This window comes from Plecotus auritus, assembly GCF_963455305.1.
Source record: "Plecotus auritus genome assembly, chromosome: 6".
NCBI classification, from domain to species: Eukaryota; Metazoa; Chordata; class Mammalia; order Chiroptera; family Vespertilionidae; genus Plecotus; species Plecotus auritus.
The window spans coordinates 147,387,266-147,406,570 of record NC_137773.1 but is presented as its reverse complement, the minus strand read 5'-3'; the positions used below and the strand labels follow the sequence as shown (position 1 = coordinate 147,406,570).

The 19,305-nt window shown below is 40.7% G+C and overlaps 1 protein-coding gene across 1 annotated transcript; it reads right to left on the bottom strand.

The window, feature by feature from the left end:
- Window positions 1-5,602: 5,602 nt before the first annotated feature.
- Window positions 5,603-18,936, bottom strand: DBR1 (debranching RNA lariats 1). Its single transcript, XM_080673456.1, has 8 exons — window positions 18,582-18,936; window positions 17,763-17,887; window positions 14,792-14,872; window positions 12,319-12,404; window positions 10,449-10,673; window positions 7,290-7,370; window positions 6,889-7,034; window positions 5,603-6,473 (listed from the first exon to the last, which is right to left on the bottom strand). The coding sequence occupies exons 1-8, from the start codon at window positions 18,776-18,778 to the stop codon at window positions 5,780-5,782; spliced, it is 1,635 nt and encodes a 544-aa protein (XP_080529582.1). The 5' UTR covers window positions 18,779-18,936; the 3' UTR covers window positions 5,603-5,779.
- Window positions 18,937-19,305: the final 369 nt, after the last annotated feature.

The window sequence follows — 19,305 nt, the reverse complement described above, 5'->3', positions numbered from 1 at the left end:
GTCCACTTCTCCCTTCTGGCTTCTCCTTTAAGTCAACACAATTCATTAAAAATCACATCCACAAAACCGGACAAAGATAGCACATGCAAAAACAATAAAAGAATATCACTTCTAAGCTTAGATTTTTTAAATCCCAAATGGAATATAAACAAATCAAGTCATGTAGTATTCAAAAGAAAAATGCATTAACTGGTGTTTAACTGAGAAATTTAGGGTGATTCAAAATAGTTTCTTCATTAACAGAAAAACTATTAATCACGTGCACTAGCTTATAGATTAAAGAAGAAAAGCTGCATGATCATTTTGGTGAATAGATGCCAAGAACAGAATACAATTCTGTTCAACAGAAGGCGTGCAGAAGGCAGCCAATCAATGATCCTCTGCTAAGTCTAACCAAGGCAATAAAACAAGAGAAAAGAATGTCTGCTATGAATTCTAGAAAGGATGCGGCAAAGACATCACTAGTTGTAGAAAATATGATTGCCCACCTAAAAATTTCAAGATAATTTACTAAGAAACTAATAGAACTAAGAAGAAAATTAACCAGGGAAGCAAACTGAAGTCTAGAATTAAAGAACTTGCCAAGATCACACAGTTAACAGAGCCATGCCTCTAACTTGGGCTGGCCTGTCCCTGTAGGACCCCCTTCTCCAAAAACATTAGCTCTAACTCCAGGAGAGCAGAGATCTCACTTTTTCGATGGTCTATTTCTCACATCCCATATGACTCTTTTAGAAAATACAAAGCCAATGGATCAGAGCTTACCGTCTAGCCTGGAACTTGCAGTTAGCCACTGCCTGAAGTCTTAGCAATGACCACAAGTTTTTCCTGCTATACTTTTTGATAAATCACCACCTAATCTTCCAACTCAACAACTGAGGGAAGTAAACCATTGGCCAAAGATTAACACTAAACACAAGTTCTCAGAAAGCTCCTCCCTTTAGTAAGTTCCCCCAAACACAGAGACTTGGGGACAATAAAGGGTTCACACAATTTTTCAGGTGACCCACACACTAATCCTGCCTATTTGTGGATTTATCGGTCGGGGGGCGGGGTGAGGGGGTTTATAGGGTGACAACTTCATCTGAAGAAAGCTGAATACAACGCTGAAGCTAAAAGATACTGCACCTAAGCAGTGTAGTTTCAATCTAAATCATGAGCAGAGACTAGGGAAAGTTTCATCACCGGACAACCCTGTAATTTGGGCCAAACTTTGCAAATACAGATTTGAGTAGAAGAAAAGAAAGTCCATCACCACCAATAAGCAATGGACAACCCCGATAATCCAAGGTCCTGATGATTGGAACCAGAGTTTATTAGCCACAGTTACAGTGGCTTCAGGAAGGATCCTTTGCCCTGAGGTCCCCCTTGTGAGGTATAGCTTCCTCCAAGTCTCACAAGGTCAGTTTCATCAGCCTCCGCTGATGTGGCAACCCCCACCTCTCCGAAGAGAGTGTCGCTCTCCTGTGGTCTGTGCCCCAGTGCTCCTGACATGAGTACGTAGTTATCCTCAGTGAAACCATCCTCACTCAGGGAGTCACCTATCTTCAACTCAGAGCCTTCTCTCAGCCATCAACAGGTATCCACAGTTCCCCCTGGATGCTCTGGTGCGAACCGGGAGGTCCCCTCCTGAGCAGACATTGGATCTGGACATAGCAGGTCCTGCATCAAGGGAGGTAAAGCTCTCCACTCATCAATAGCTTCTTCTTGTTTAGCACTTATCAGGAACAGCTCTCTGAGTCTGCATACACGTCTTTTCCCTTTGAAGCTGAATTTCTTCTCTGGACCTCATCAATTCTAGGCTCAGGGTAAGTTGGCATCTTTCCAAAGTCCCCTGGCATTGAATGGATGGGTTGTTTTTCCTTCTGGAGGGTGAAGGAGGGGAGAGCCAAGCTCCTGCTCCCCGCTCTGGCATAACTAGAGGGATCCCTTTGTAGAGTGATACATGCCTAGCACCTGCATTTCTGGTGGGTCAGGTATCCAGTGCCTTCCAACCATTAGCACAATGGCCAAGACCATTGAAAAAGTGGTGAAGGCAGAGGTCAGTCAAGTAGTTGGTGGTCTTTGTCACAGGGGTGAAGGCGAGCATTAGCGATACAGTGAAATCCTAAACACAGAAAGTAGGACCTATCTGACCAAGAACCAAGTAGAGGGTCTGATGGAAAGAACACTGAGCTTGGAATCATGCCTCCACCCACCACAGGCTGAGGGCACCAGGGCAAGTCCCAAAATTGCTCAGAGCCTCAGCTCCTTTGTTCAGTGTGAGAAATAACTGACCACAGGCACGTTGTGAGGGTGAAGCAACTCTGTAAACCAAAGAAGCAACTCTCACTTTTAAAAAATATATGTTTTTATTAATTTCAGAGAGGAAGGGAGAGGGATAGATAGATCAATGATGAGAGAATCATTGATCAGCTGCCTCCTGCACGCCCCACACTGGGGATCGAGCCCACAACTCGGGTGTGTGCCTTGACTGGGAATCGAAACTTGACCTCCTGATTCATAGGTTGACATTCAACCACTGAGCCACACCAGCCAGACCAGCAACTCTCACTTTTCATCAAGGAAATTAGGAGAAAATGGAACACTATTACTGTAGATGGTATTTGACTCCCTGATGACAAACATTAAGTTCTTGTTGTTTTCAGATGAGTGAAAACTATTTCCCTGGGAATCTTTAAGAAGGAATCCTGAGCCCTGTGTGGGAGTTGATGAGACGTGCACAGAAGCCAGCAGTCAGGCACCTTTACCTGGGGCCTTTTGGGGATCACAGCCTGATGTCCTTCCTGAGTGTTTCTGAAGAGGCCTCCTGTCACCTGAGCCACTGCCAGGAACTCCCAGGGCCCCCACATCATCCCTTCAGCCTTCCCTCTGGTGGGAACAGAACTGTCTTCCCTTCCTTCTGCTCCCCTTTCCGCCTTATCTGGCCTGTATCACACGGACTTTCTGTCAGTGCAGGCAGATGCCACAGCAGCAACTCCTAACCTGGACTCCACAGGTCCCTAGAGGCTCCCAGGATGGGCTTTGGGGACCCTGGGGCCACCTGCACCAGTCCCTTTCCCCTGAGTGCCACTGATGCACAGCTCCTACATAGTACCTGCCCGAAGGAATGTCCTGCTCTTTGATGCTCCATGACATGAACTCTATTCAAAATTCCTCCAAATGTCTTCCCCACACAAAGGCAGGCTTGCTCCAACCAGCCAAGCAACCCAAGGGACAGGTATCTGAGGAGAGACGTGCAATGGGTGGGTCTGGACACGCTGGTGAAAGCCACATATGCATCCCGATGTTGTCTACTTTCCGAAAAGTTTAGGCCTCCTGTGAGAGTTCCTGCTTCCTCCATTCTAATGTGAGCCAGACTTGGTCAATACCGTGGACTGTGGAGCCTGGGAAATTGCTACTGACTGATGAGACCTTAGGAATGGTGGAGTGATGTAGCCCCACCCGGGATGAGGGCAAAACCTCTGAATCCAGTGGGTTGTTTTTTTACATTCAATATTATCCCAGTATTTTCTTTATTTTACAATACTCTTCTTTGGATGTTCGGAGCTAGTCTGAGGAAAAGTTGGTACAGGGAGGAAAACCTTGGAATCAGAGCTGAGATTTCCCCAACCCTCCAGCCCCATGGATAACCTCTGATAAACTCAATTGGGGAAACTTCAGTGTTTGGGCCCACACTCCCTCTGTTATAAAGGACTCACTGTATCAAGAAGGAAGTTAAAGGAATTTTAACACGAAATGTTTGTTAACTGAATTACACGTGAAAAGCGCACCACTTAATTCTGTAGCTTCTTTGAACTCTGATTTATTGTAAGAAGGAAATATTCGAGCCAACAATACTTGCCCTATTTACTTTGGAACCTTTGAAACCACAGTTCCGGTTTTTAACATATTTGTTAAGCAAGTGGGACTGATAAACTTGTTAAAGCATTCAGCTATTAACAGTGCAAAACTAATACAGAGTGATATCAACATTGTCAATTTCTGCCTTGGCTGGGTAGCTCAGATGGTTAGAGCATCCTTACGATATACCAAGGTTGTAGGTTTAATCCCGGGTCAGGGCACATACAAGAATCCACCAATGAATGCATAAGTAAGTAAAACAACAAATAGATGTTTCTCTCTCCCCATCCCCCCTTTCTCTCTCTAATCAATAAAATTTTTTAAGTTAAACAAAAAACTCGACTCCTGGTCGGGGTGCATACCTGGGTTGTGGGCTCCATCCCCAGTGGGGGGTGTGCAGGAGGCAGCCGATCTATGGTTCTCTCTCATCATTGATGTTTCTCTCTCTCTCCCTCTCCCTTCCTCTCTGAAATCAATAAAGGTATATTTAAAAAAACAAAATCAAAATCAACAAAAAAATAAAACCATCTCCAATTCCTTTCATCACTGTTCTGAAGCTGGAACGAAGACTGGAGACCTGGGTTTAGGTGCATGAACAGAGACCATTCACTGCGGAGAGAGAATCCACAGCCTAACACTTGGGAACCCATGTGAGAATAACTGAAGGTTATGGACAAGTGACATTATCAACATTAAATCCTGAAAAACAAATTTTTTAATTGAAAACCTGTGAATTTATCCCCTGGTCCCATGACAATATTTTAAACTGTTCTGCGTATCTAATGGTTCTAGCCTCACATTTCTGACAATAATGCTTTTGTTCTCCACTCTGCCTTACCAGTCAAACATGCTCCTGTGTACAAAACCTTGCATAGCGATCAGGAAGGTATTTCTGGGTTTGTTCTGGAAATTACTGTGCTCACACGTGTCATTTTCCCCGTTTTTAAGTTTACTTGCAGATAAAGGAAGGGATGGGGGTAAGGGCAGGGAGATAAGGGAAAACAGTTGTTCTTAGTGCAGCAGTTATGCACAGACACCACCCTTTCAGACTGAAGAACAGGGTCTGCAAGATGCATACACTAAACAGCGGCTCCAGTTGGAGAGCGGAGGGCTGTGTGAACAAGCTTTGCTTTCAAGCTCTGTAAGTCAGTGTTTAGTCTCTTTGTTCTGTAAGGAACTGGAAACATCTCAGAGCTACCTGTGCCACGTGTCCACATGGCAGGGAACTTTGTAAAAACTGAGTGGCTGTGAGAATGAGCAGTACCCGATGTGGCTGAAAGAAACTGCTGTGGACTGAATGTTTGTGCCCCCACCACCATCACCACCACCAAAATTGGGAGGATGAAGCCCTAAACCTCAAGGTAATGATATTCGGAGGTGTGGCCTTTCTGAGATCATTAGGTTTAGATGATGTCATGAAGGGGGCATTCTTACAAGAGGGGAAGACTAAGATCTCTCTCTCTCCACAAGCATTCACCACAGAAAGACTAGGTGAGGACCCAGTAGGAAGGCAGCAATTTACAAACCAGGAAGAACAGGAACCCCATCTTCACCTTGATCTTGGACTTTCCAGTTCCAGAACTACGAGCAATAGGATTAAGCCATCCACCTGCGGTATTTTGTTATAGCAGCCCCATCTAAGACAGAAGCCCCACAGTAAGCCTCTTCTCTTTAACCTCCTTCTATGTGTTTCCAAGTTTGTGCTGAAAACAATGAAAGTGAGTAGTATCTGTCTTCAAAATAAGGGTACTCAATCTAGTAAAGAGATGAAATTTTAATATGTTTGTATATGAAATATACAAGGGCCTAAGGGCAAAGTCAATTCTCTATATAAACTTCATTATTACAAAGTTAAGTCTTGAGTCAAAAAACCCAACTCTAAAAATATGGTCTTAAAAATCACATATCTGTATACACATTAAGACAATAAACACTCTCATGCTCCATCATCATCATCCACTGCAGCATAGATGGCTTGATTCCTCCTCTTAATTTTCTTTCTTTGTTCAGGTACAGACTCATCACTCAGCCTTTTCCCTGGCGCTCTGGTTAAGTCCTTCCCATCTTCAGACTCCACAGCCTCGCCAGGTTTCCCCTCTCTGCTAACTGGGGAACCCGATGTATCATCAGAAGAAACAAACATGGAACCTGGCAGGATCCTGACATCAGAGAAGCTTGCAGAAAAGTCAGAGGCCTGGTCAGAAGAAGGTTCTAGGGATGTTGTATTCATGTCACTATGTGCACTTACAAAACTATCTTCATCTTCCTCTTCTTCATCTAACACTATTTCATCTGGATTAGCAGAGGACAGGGCAGAGGTGTCTGTGTTATATTCACTGGGCTCTTCTCCGGAGTCATTACTGCCCCCTTCAACCTGCTCTTCATATTCACCACACAAGTGGTGTTCTTCCTTGGCCTTCTGAAGACTGACATTAATGTCTGTGATGCCAAGTTTGGCACAAAACTCAGTAGTCTGAGGGTTGATCCTGTGAACCAACTGCATTTGTGTCTGTGGCTTGCTTGGGTCATGACAAGCGGCCGTCACGCTAAAGTTAAATGGAACTTTGAGGTCACGATTCAATGTTTCCAATACTTCATTCATAGCTTCTTCTGTTGGACTATAATCCCACCTACAAAAGTCCAAAACAATGGTCTTTTATACATCATTGGCCCCAGACAATGAATGATGAAATCTAACTATGAACTTCAGGTACAAGGATAAAAAATAAATGATAATATAAATTCCCTTTAGTAAAACTACAGTTAATTTAACAAAGGACCATTTCAAAATAAAAACAATTCACAGAAAAAGTTGTCCGTACAACCTAAAGCAAGTATAAGTTGTTTTAATGTGAACCAAATCTCCACCGTATTAGTTTTGTGCACACTTAATCACTTATACACTTATTTGGGTTGGTACTCAACAATCCATTTTCTTGTAAACCCTGAATTATTCTTACACTCATTAACAGGGTTGTTTTTTTTTCTTAATAAAAACACCTTGCAAGCATGGTGAGAGCAAGTTCTAAATAAGGCCAGGCTTACCTTGTATGCAGGCCATTATTTTCAGGCATATTCCACAGGCGCGCAGTTACATTAATAAGATTGTTTGTAGCCCTGAGAATAGTGAGCCATTCAATATCATACTCTAAGTAATCAGGAGCACTGGGATCATGATCTATTTCTATTACCTATAGGAACAAATTGGTAATTTTAACAAATACATATCTATTTTTAATGTCTAAAGATTTCAATGTAACAATAAAAGTTAAAAGGAATTTAATTTAATAGCCTAAAAATATTAATGTAAATATTCCCAAAGAATTCTCAGGCTATATAAATTACAAAATACACAATTGAATAATTTAGAAAACAAAAATTAAAATATTTTCTTAATCATTGGAAGAGTAAAACTATATTGAAAAGTTATTTCATTTTCTTCTTACCTGAAGAAAGTCTCTATGTGGTAAGCATTTGTCCAAGGCTAAAAATTTGGTTGCTTTGGCAGTCTCTCCTTCATCCTTGGCCTAAACCATGATTTAAGAAAGAATGTTTAAACATCACAGATAATTCATACATTGGATAGGATGGAAACAATCTTTGTTACACAAAGTTGTGGGTCAAAGGAACAACTGTTACTTTTCCAAAGTTCTACACTCACTTGTGCAACAATGGGCACTTAAACTCTCTGGCTTTCATTTCTTACATTCGTACACAAGTCAAAGTAGAAGCTAATGGTGATGATGATAATGTTAAATCAAAGCACTGAACACATATATTAAGGCATATAACAAAAGGATTCAACATAACAGAAGAGCTTAAAAATAAATTGGCAGAGTTAAAAGTACACAATTTTTAGAAGAAATAGAGGAAAATCGTCACTACCTTGAGTTAGGCAAAGATTTCTTAGATACAACATCAAAGGTAGATGCGATATATCCACAGAATGAAATACTATTCAACAATAAAAATGAATAAAACACAGATACATACTATAACATAAATGAACTTCAAAAACAAGCAAATAATAGAAGCCAGATGCCAAAGACTATATATTTATGATTACATTTATATGAAAGGTTCAGAAAGGGCAAAGCCATAGAGACACAAAGCAGGTTAGTGGTTGCCTGGGGCTGAGGATCAGAACAAGGACTGACATCAAACACACACAAAGGATCTTTCCAGATGATGGAAATATTCAAAAACTGGATTATGTGATGTGCATGCACACACACACACACACACACACACACACACACACACACACACAAAATCACTGAATTATACACTTGAATGAATTTTATGTAAATTATACACCAATAAAGCTTTTTGTTGTTAATCCTCACCCAAGGATATTTTTCCCATTGATTTTTAGAGAGAGTGGGAGGGAGGAAGGGAGGGGGAGGAGAGAAATATGGATGTAAGAGAGATACATTGATTGGTTGCTTCCTGCACTTGCCCTGACCAGGGCCGAGGATTGAACCTGCAACCCTTCGCTGGATTGCAGACTGATACTCTAACCACTGGGCACCACTGTCCAGGGCACCAATAAAGCTTTTTTTTGAAAAGTGAATTGTCAGACAGAAATATGGAAGGGGTCACAAACAAGAAGGTCATATTAAAAACAGTAAAAAAGTGACTCACTGAAAACAGTAAGGCACCTGGAGGAAAAAATACAAGGAAACAAGCTATGGGATGTCCTGCTGCGGACCAGGTATCAAACTTCAGTGCTGAAGAGGGACTCAGAGAGGTGGAAGGCACAGAGATTACAGACAGATCTTGGCTGCAGGGCTGTTCTGAAGAAAGGTGATCTTTGGGGCTGGTGAAGGGGCTAAAAGAGAACACTGGCAAAGTCAGAGGAGGTTGAGGAGCCAAGAAAAAGGGATTGAATATGTTGTTAATACAGGTAAAAGTCCATGGTTGCAACAGAAGATGCAGTGGGGAAAGGTAGCAAATCAGATACTTCAATAAAAATCCAAGCGTGTCAGGAGCCCTAAGAGACAGAAGAGAGTAACACATATGTGAAAAAGGTGACTGAACCCGACTGGCAAGGCTCAATGGTTGAGCTTTGACCTATGAACCAGGAGGTCACAGTTTGATTCCCAGGCAGGGCACATGCCCGGGTTGCAGGCTTGATCTCCAATGGGGGACATACAGGAGGCAGGCAATCAATGATTATCTCTCATCAGTGATGTTTCTATATCCCTCTCCCTTCCTCTCTGAAATCAATAAAAATATATTTTAAAAAAAAAAAAAAAAAGAAAGAAAAGGCGACTGATATAAAAACAGATGACCTGGACTCGGGAAAATGAAAAAAGTAACCTGGTCTCCTTGAGGAACACAGCTAAAAAGTGGACCTCTATCACTGAAAAGTGTTTGGTCAAGCGAGTTTGGGAAGCATTGTAAACCACATCCCACTCTTGGAGTAAGGCAATGCCCATTAATTAGTACGTTCAAGACTCAGAAATTCTATAGAAGCCTCCAAGGACTCCTAACTTTGTTAGCCAAGCATCTTCTAAATGTTTTCCCTCTGAAACACTTTATGGGAAAGTCACAGTTAAGTCTGAATCGGAGGTGAAAGAAAGAACCACATATTTCCATAAAAACCTAATCATAGGTATATATTTATTCTCTACCTTCTATCAGGCAATACCACCATGCAATTACCCAAGGCAAACTTAGACTCATCCTAGATTCCCTCCTCCCTCCATCACCAACTCCTGATGATTCTACTGCCAAAATCTCTCTAGAGTCTAGACCCGCCGTGGGCAAACTACGGCCCGTGGGCTGGATCCGGCCCGTTCGGCTGTTCTATCTGGCCCGCGGAGCCGAAAGAGCGGAGGGTTCTCTTGCTCTCCCCTCCGCTCCTTTACTTTGAATTTATATTAGTTCACACAAACACTCCATCCATGCTTTTGTTCCGGCCCTCCGGTCCAGTTTAAGAACGCATTGTGGCCCTCGAGTCAAAAAGTTTGCCCACCCCTGGTCTAGACTCTGCTTTATTCTGCGTTCCTTCTTTGCCTTAGGTTACCATCTCATCTTTTGCTTAAAGAACCTCCTGTGCCTCCTATTTTATATCACTACAATCCATCTGCAAAACTGTAGCCAAACCAATCTTTCAAAAATGAAAATCTGTATTTCATCACTCTCCAACTTTCCCCATTACCTCTGGTTAAAACCCAAACTCCAGAGCATGGCACTATGATTGTGCCCCAGCGTCTATCCTCCACCATGGGAACGAGCTGCAGTCCCCCAAAGGCACCCTGTTCTCAGCCTCTGGCCTTCGCACACATTGGTCCCTCCTCATAGATTACCCTCATAATCTACTTCTTCCTGCACCATCAATTCCTCCGGAAAAGCTTCTCTTGCTTCATCTCTCTGTCCACATAGTCTGGCTTAGGTGCTCCCACAGTACCCTAGGACTTTTTGTCACAAACTTATTACACTATTTTATCATTGCTTGCTTACTTATCTCTTCCCCCCACTGGATTCTGAAAGTTATCTTTCATTTCTTTCTCTAATTTTACAACTGTTTCAACAGTGGGTACCCCCCGGATGTTCAATAAGTGTTTGTTAAATGGAAGAATAAATACTGTGTTTTCTACCTGATGCTGCATCAAGGCTGCAAACTTCACATGAAGGTGTGCGGAAAACCAGTAAGTTGGTTTTAAGTGCTCTAGAAGCTCTGAGGCAGCAGGACTTCCTAAGGTGTTATTTTCCACTTCTTGTCGGAAAAAAGATTTAGTCTTAAGAAGTTGCTTCTTATTTCCATAATGGTATATACTTCTTGGCCAATCATGAGATAAAAATATGTCCATAGGCTGCTTCAGCTTTAACAGAAAAAGAAAACTCTTAAAAACAGATTAACCACAAGAAAACTCCCTTCCTTCTCTCCCCTGACACATACCATTTACCCACTTAGATCTCTGGATTTTTGTGTAAATCGTCCTAAGGATCTTTATGTAAGGGAGTCACAGAAATACTAACCTATTCACTCACGTAGGCAAAAAGAAACAGCTTTCTCCCCGCCTCACAAACCATTCTTATTTTCCAGCAAGGCAGGTCAACAGAGACACACTTTGATTAGACTGCCAATCAGCTATGGTCTTTTGCATTGGGTTTCTAAAATATGTAATAATCATTGTGCTTTTCCCATTTTGGTAAAGAAACCACTGTTTTACGATCCAGAGACACCCAATTTCATAAGACATCTAATGTAAATGATACAGTAAACCTAAAGATATAGTCCTAATGGACTCACATAGTATATACCAAAAATACTCTGTTTACTACATAAGTCATATAGAAGTATTTAAGGTGGCTGTTGTCTTCATGGGGAATACAAAATATACTCCATACTTTACTCATACTATACTTGGAAAACTAAATTTAAATAACTTAAATAAGTGTTCAAGACAATACAAACTATAAGAAAGATATGACTGAATAACTGGTATGGGCAATATGTGCAATGAAAATTCAGTTAAGCCCTGGGCGGTGTGTCTCAGTTGGTTGGAGCATCATCCTGTGCACGGAAAGGTTACTGGTTCAATTCCCCAACAGGGAACAAATCTAAGCGGCAGGTTCGATCCCGGGTCAGGGCGAGTACAGGAGGCAACCAATCGATGTTTCTCTCTCTAAAAAAAATCAGTAAACTATATCCTCGGGTGAGGATTAAAAATGTTTTTTCAGTGAAATATGATGACTTTAAACTAGAACACTGGTTGTGAAGTAGTATCTAACCTGGGTCTTCAAGGACTGGTAGATTTAGACTGGTGAAAAGGAAAAGGCATTCAAAGTAAGGAACTGCTATGAGTAGGGCACTGAATGCCTGCGAGCATCCTTATGCTCCCATCGAGGCTGTGTGGTATGGTGGGAAGGGCCTGAGTTCTCTCAGACAGGCTCTGCCACTTAACTTCGGAGATCTTGGGCAGGTTGCTTATCATCTGAGCCTTGGCCTCTCATTCTTAATCTGACAGAATTAGAGTGGCGATGATACGAAATATCTCGTGTGAAAACTGCTTAGCCCAGGGTCTGAAATGGTTCTCAAACAAAAACCTAGCTTCACCTATTCTCCAGTTGAGTCAGTGTTTTTAGACACCACTTTCACGGTTTTCCCATATCTTCTGTCATCTTTACTATTATTTATTTTCTATTTAATACCATTCTTTAAAATAAAATATTTTAGTATTTTCTTTCAAGTATCACTTTATTCCAAAATATTTTTAGCCTTACCATAATAATATCTGAAATCATGAGTTGAATGTTTTATTTTTACTCACTAAAATATATTTATTACCATAAGAATTTTTTTAATGTTCATCTGTGAACCTCCTAAAAACAACTCAAATCCAAATTTTAGAAATACTGAATTATGCTCTTCTTGGAAGTAATATACCAAAATGATCAAACACATTTTGGTACAGAATTACTTTAACATTTTTTCAAGCCTGCCATATTGTACTTTTTACATACCTGTTTTAATTTATACACTTCAACATTTCTCACATGATATATACTCCTTATTGTAGCTGAATTATAAGGAGGGCACTCAAAATGACCTTAAATTGAAGGAGAGAAATAAGCTGTATTCAACACCTTTAAATACTGCAAATTATATAAATAGATACACATACTTCCCTAACACTAGTATCTGCTATCAATGCTTTTGGTTCTTAAAATTTTATAAAAAAAACACTGCTCTTTATATGTTGATATGTTCAATTACTAAGTGATCATAAACTATGAATCTAAATTTGGGGGCTTGTAGTTTTTAAAATTAAATTATATTTAATTTTGAAGCACATTGTTTATTCACATAGTGTTAAAAAATACTTCCAGCCGAAACCGGTTTGGCTCAATGGATGGAGCGTTGGCCTGCGGACTGAAGGGTCCCGGGTTCGATTCCGGTCAAGGGCATGTACCTTGGTTGCGGGCACATCCCCAGTGGGAGGTGTGCAGGAGGCAGCTGATCGATGTTTCTCTCTCATCGATGTTTCTAGCTCTCTATCCCTCTCCCTTCCTCTCTGTGAAAAATCAATACAATATATTTTAAAAAAAAAAAAATACTTCCAGAAAGGTATAGAAGACAAAGTGTTCCTCCTAGACCAGTGGATGTCTAGGGCTGGTGGGAGCAGGGATTAACTACAAATAGCACAAAACGTTTAGGGGTGATAGAAATGGTCTAAATCTGGATGGTGGTAAAATCTGGATGCATAACTCTATAAATTTACTAAAACCATTGAATGGTATACCTACAATGGCCTATAAATTCTATCGCAATAAAACTGCCAAAACAATTGGGTAGGGGGGGGGTCTTCCTGCTCCTGTCCCACCATCAGGAACACTACCTAGAGGAAGCTAGTGTTAATCAGGTTTCAGAATTTCATTCTAGGGGTATCATCTATGCATACAACATGTCACCTATTTCTTTATTCTCCCTTTTTTTACACAAATGGCTGTATACTTTATACATGTTCTGTGCCCTTTTTTTTCCACTTAACTTATTTTGGAGTTCTTTTCATATTAGTTACATATAGAACTACTTCTTTTTCCTTTTCTTTACTTTTTTAATGGCGTCATAGCATTAAACTGCATAGTTATATCATGATATATTTAACTAGTTCTTAACTTTTGCTACTACAAACAAAACTGAAATAAATTTGCATATATCATTTTGCACATGCAAAATATATCTAGAGACACATTCCTGGGAGTAGAACTCCTGGGTTAGAGTGCTTTTATAATTTTCACAGATATTACCAATTGTCCCTCCGAAGAGTGGTTCCAATTTATACACACATCTGCCATGTAGGAGTCAGCTTACTTTTATATGTCCATGCCAATAGTTTATAATCATAGAGAGCAGGGCACAGGGAACAAACTTGTGACTTAACAGTTACATTGAGGATAGTTTTAGCTGCCCAACTTAATTCAAGAAATTTTAAAACCAAATGTGAATATAAGCTATTCCTTTAATTTTAAAATCAAGGTATAATTCATTCAGATATTGTAGGGTGAATTAAGTACAGTGTGGTATATAGCTGATCCTTGAACAACACGAGTTTGAACTGCGTATGTCCACTTACAGATGATTTTATTTTCAATAAATACCTGTACTGTTTCTGATATGCAGTTGGGAGTATGCAGATGTGGAGGATCAACTGTATGCATTGATATACACCATTTTACATAGGGGAGTAGAACGTCCATGGATTTGGTATGTGTGTGTGGGAGGGGAGGGAGGAAGGATTGTCCTGGAACCAATCCCTCACAAATACCGAGGGACAAGTTAAGTTTTGAGGAAGTCAAACTTATATGTGGTTTTTTTACCATGCAGGAGTTAGAGCCTCTAACATCTGTGTTGTTCAAGGATCAACTATACCTATGCAATGGAATACTATTCATAAACTAAAATGAATGTATTAGAGTTACATGTATCAACATGAATTTCAAAAACATATTAAAGAAGCAAGTTGCAGAAAGATACATGCAAAATGATACATTTATATGAAGTTTAAAACATGTTATATAATACACTGTTTAAAGCTGTTACACATATGATATAAAATAATCAAGTGAATGATAAACACCAAATTCAGAACAGTGACTACCTGATGAGGAAAAGGAGGGATAAAAAGAGAGGGATGGGACTGAGGACTGACAATAATGAGTTTCAATTGTATCTGTACTGTTTTATTTCTTAAAAAATCAAAATGAAAAGTGGCAAGAATACTAAGTCTTGATGAAACTTGATGGTGGATACACAGATAATACATTCTATGTCCTCTATATTTCCATAGTCATAAAATATTTTATAATATAAACTTAAGAATAAATTAGTCAGTTCATAGAAGAAATCCAATGAAAAAGGCAAACTATATATTATGCTTAAGTTACTCTGGGGCATGCAAGTTTTAAAGTTTAAAAACAGTCAGAACAACAATACCTTTTCGATAGTCATGAGATTTGAAGATACCAGAGATTCCACCAATCCTTACACCTCGGTATTTTACTACACCTGCCAAACCTGAGAAATTACAGTTAAATAAGATTACTATAGGCAAAAGCAATCTCTTTACTAACTGACTGAAGTTTCCAGGCCTAAAATTCCATGCAGTCCTAAAATTATTTGAAAATAAAGTATCATGATAAGGTTACTCTTTTACATGGTAATATGCCAACAATATACAAGGTAGACTAGGGAGGAGAGGCCTAAAAGCAGATCAGTCAAGAAACTAAGCAGAAAGAAAAAAAAAACAAATGAGATAGATGTGCTTAGAGGGAAATAGACATAATTTAGTACCTAATGGAATATGAGGGTGTGGTGTGGGAATAGGAAAAAGGTGTCCTATGATGGATTTATATGTCCTATAGCTGAAAGTCAGCACATATAAGGTATAAAGAACCTGCAGTTTCTATATTTCATTTCTAAACTGACCATCTTCAAAAAATTTTACTTTTTCATAATGTTGCACTTATCAAAAGCTGATCAATCAGTAATGAACTAGAGAAATTAAATTTCTGTAGTTTTCAGAAATACCTATAAACATTTTAGTAATGAGAAAAAAGGACTATAGAGTTTAAAAGGGCTAACACTGAACCCAAATCTAACCAGGTCTGTAAATCTAAATGCAGGTTACAGGCAATGCAGAGGACAAAAGGAACATGTTAAACAACTCAGTGAATTAAAATAGCTAAATCCAGAATGCAGGAAATTCTACAAGAAAATTTCCCATTTTCTTCAACAAATAAATGGCATGAGGGTGGGAAGCAGAGAGATGAAAGGAACAGCTAGAGCCTAAGAGACTTTAGCATCATGACAATGAAAGGCATGAACCTTGTTTGGATCCTACTGAACAAGGCAGTTGTAAAACAGACAGCTTTGTGATGATCAGGGAAATCTAAACATGAACTAGGCAACAGAGAATAAAGAATTACTGTTATTTTAGTTAGGTTTAACCATGGTACTGCAGTTGTGGGTATTTTTTAAAATCCTTATCACTTAAAAAATATGTACTGAGTGTTTACAGGTGAAATAATATCATGGCTTGAATTTGCTTTAAAATAACTCCAGTCACCTTCTCCCACCAAAGAAGTTTAGGGGAGGATGGGTTGAAATAAGGATGGCAGAATAATTGTGGTTGAAACTAGTTAATAGGTATGGAGACTCATTATACAGAAATACCCAGATTTTCCAAAGTTTGTGTTACACAATTTCACTTTTATGAAAGACCTACAGAACTGGAGCCTTTTTCTCTCGAGTGCCTGTTTTCACTAACTGAAAGAAATCCAAAGAGGATTTTTGCTTTAATGAAAATAGGTGAAAAGCCAAAATAGCTTCAGCATTTGTTTTGTAGCCTGCATCCAGAGCAGGGACAGTGGCCCCACCAAGCCCCTTCCCCAGGAACTACAACCATAGCTTTGAACTGTGTCTGAGCATCTGTGCTTTATCTCGATTTATTTTGTGCATCTATTAGCTAGATGTGTCCGAAGGTAGCACAAAAGCCTAACAGAGCTTGTAAAGGAGTTATACTTAGCAAAAAACTGGATGTAATTAAACCTATTGGTATGATTTAGTAGGTTATTTTCTGGGTCTGGGAATACTCAAAATTTCTGCATGTAAATTAATGGTAATTGGTAGGACCCTGGCCAGTTAGCTCAGTTGGTTAGAGCAGTGGTCGGCAAACTGCGGCTCGCGAGCCCCATGCGGCTCTTTGGCCCCTTGAGCGTGGCTCTTCCCTGAGCGAGTCTATTTTGAAGAAGTGGCATTAGAAGAAGTTTAAGTTTAAAAAATTTGGCTCTCAAAAGAAATTTCAGTCGTTGTACTGTTAATATTTGGCTCTGTTGACTAATGAGTTTGCCGACCACTGGGTTAGAGCATTGGCCGGATAAGCCACAGTTGCAGGTTCAATCCCCAGCCGGGGCACATACAAGAATTAACTAATGACTGCATAAATAAGTAAAACGAGAAATCTCTCTCTCTCTCTCACCCTCTCTCTCTAAAATCAATAACTAAAAAAAAAATTTTTTCTAGCCGAAACCGGTTTGGCTCCGTGGATAGAGCGTCGGCCTGGGGACTCAAGGGTCCTAGGTTCGATTCCGGTCAAGGGCATGTACCTTGGTTGCGGGCACATCCCCAGTAGGGGGTGTGCAGGAGGCAGCTGATCGATGTTTCTCTCTCATCGATGTTTCTAGCTCTCTATCCCTCTCCCTTCCTCTCTGTGAAATATCAATAAAATATATTTAAAAAAAAAAATTTTTTTTCTAATGTTACCACAGCATTGGTGATTTTTAAATTACTGGTAATTGCTTATTTGCTTTATACCATTTCCCCTTATGAAAGTGTTCATAGGAATGCTCTACATTCCAATACTGAGGAAAACCCATACTATTCTAGTTTTGTGTATGTTTAACAATTTCCAATAAAAAGTTTACATTTTTGCCCTAACCAGTTTGGCTCAGTGGATAGAGCATCGGCCTGCGGACTGAAAGGTCCCAGGTTCGACTCTCGTCAAGGGCATGTACCATGGTTGCAGGCACATCCTCAGTGGGAGGTGTGCAGGAGGCAGCTGATCGATGCTTCTCTCTCATCGATGTTTCTAACTCTCTATCCCTCTCCCTTCCTCTCTGTAAAAAATCAATAAAATATATTTTTTTAAAAAAGTTCACATTTTTTTCATTTAATAAAAAGAGTGGAGGAAAATAAAGGAATTACAAGTAGTATGTAAGTTCTTCACAGTTTTTCTATCTATTGCTTAATACACTAGATGAAGCATGGACATATTTTCATGATTACCTATTCAAATTAAGAGACATTCCCAAAATACCATATATCTGAAGATGCTGCCCAACTGGTATATAAATTTTAAAAGGCTTTTCTATCCCATCAAACCAAGAACTTACCCACAAACACATACCTAAATAATAAATGTTTGGTGCTACCCAGCCACCATAGGGTAACTCTTGCAAATGGTTTGAGGCTTCATGGTTTCCCCCAATGAAGACTGTGAGAACGGGGGCCTTTTTCTCTCCAGAGTAGTACCTGGAACATAAGAGCAAAGCTGTCCGTTGGCATAGCAGAAATGAGGCATAGAGAAAAGCAATTAGGTGCGCCTATACAGTTAGACATGGCAGAAGTGCAAAACAAGGTCTTAAGGAAAAATCTGAGCTCATCCCTTAAAGTTAAAAAGCACTTTCTAAACAAACTGCCCATGCGCTTGTAAAGTATATCATTGTCTCTAACCACTATGCTGTACACCTGAAACCAATACAAAATAATACTTAACGTAAACTGTAATTGAAAAATAAAATAAGGAATTGTTTACATTGCCTATCCTTGGCCTTAAGAATGAAGGGCTGCACCTAGTGTTTCAGGCCAGAGAGGTCGAGAACGTTGTCAGTTCTTAGCTTCTAGAACCGGGATTAGCGCGGAGCAGGCGCCCAATGAAAACTCCAGGATCACTGCGTCAACGAGTCCCGGAATCCCATCAAGTACAAGTAGATTAGCCTTTCAGCCTCTTCCTTCAGGTTTTTCCCTCAGGCTGCGACCCCTCCCGAAACAGATCACACAGGGGAAGAGAGAGAAGTGACATTTACCGAACGCCCGCCAGTTCCTAGAGACACACGGCGTGAACCAAGACGGAAACTAAGACAGAGGGACTCAAACCCAGCCCAGGTTCCTCCCACTGCTGGCGAGTCACACCTCGCAGCGGGTCCCTGGGCCGTGCCGCGCCTACCTGTAGAAGGTCTGCATGTGGCGGTACTTGGGGGGCACGGCCATGCAGCGCAGGTCCGCCTCGTTGCGCACCGCCTGGAAGTCGCCGCAGCACAGCAGCAGGTCTATGGGCCCCGCGCCGCGCCGCTCCGCCAGCGCCAGCGTCTCGTAGATCTTGTCCAGCTCACCGTGGCAGCAGCCGGCCACGGCCACCCGCATCCTGCCGGCCCCGGGCGGGGGGCGCTGCCCGCAACCCCCTAGAGCAGAGCGAGCCCTGTTCGGAGAGCCAAAGCCAGGCGAGTCGCTCAGCTCCCGCCAACGTGAACTGAGCCGCCACCTCGTCCAGACGCCTGCAATATATTTCACTTCCGGTTTCAAATCTCGCGAGAGATAAGGCGGCATTAACCCCAGAATTCCCAAGAGTTTTTGGAAAGGATTCAGGTCTTTAAGTCTTAGCGGTCTGACAGATAATAAAAATCACAACCACAATACTGAGAAAATAAAAACAAAAGTCCCCAGATAAATAAGTGCGCGGTGCAATTGGCTAACTAATTCCCTAGGATGAAGCTCTCACGGCAAAGATGCATTCCTGGAAGCAAATTAGAAATTAAACAAAAAAGATTTTAAAGAACCAAAAACTAAAAATAGTCTTACTTAATCTTAACTAATAATAATAGACAAACATGTAAATTGACCGTACCTCTGCTACACCCACAGCCAATCAGAGTGAGTATGCAAATTAACTC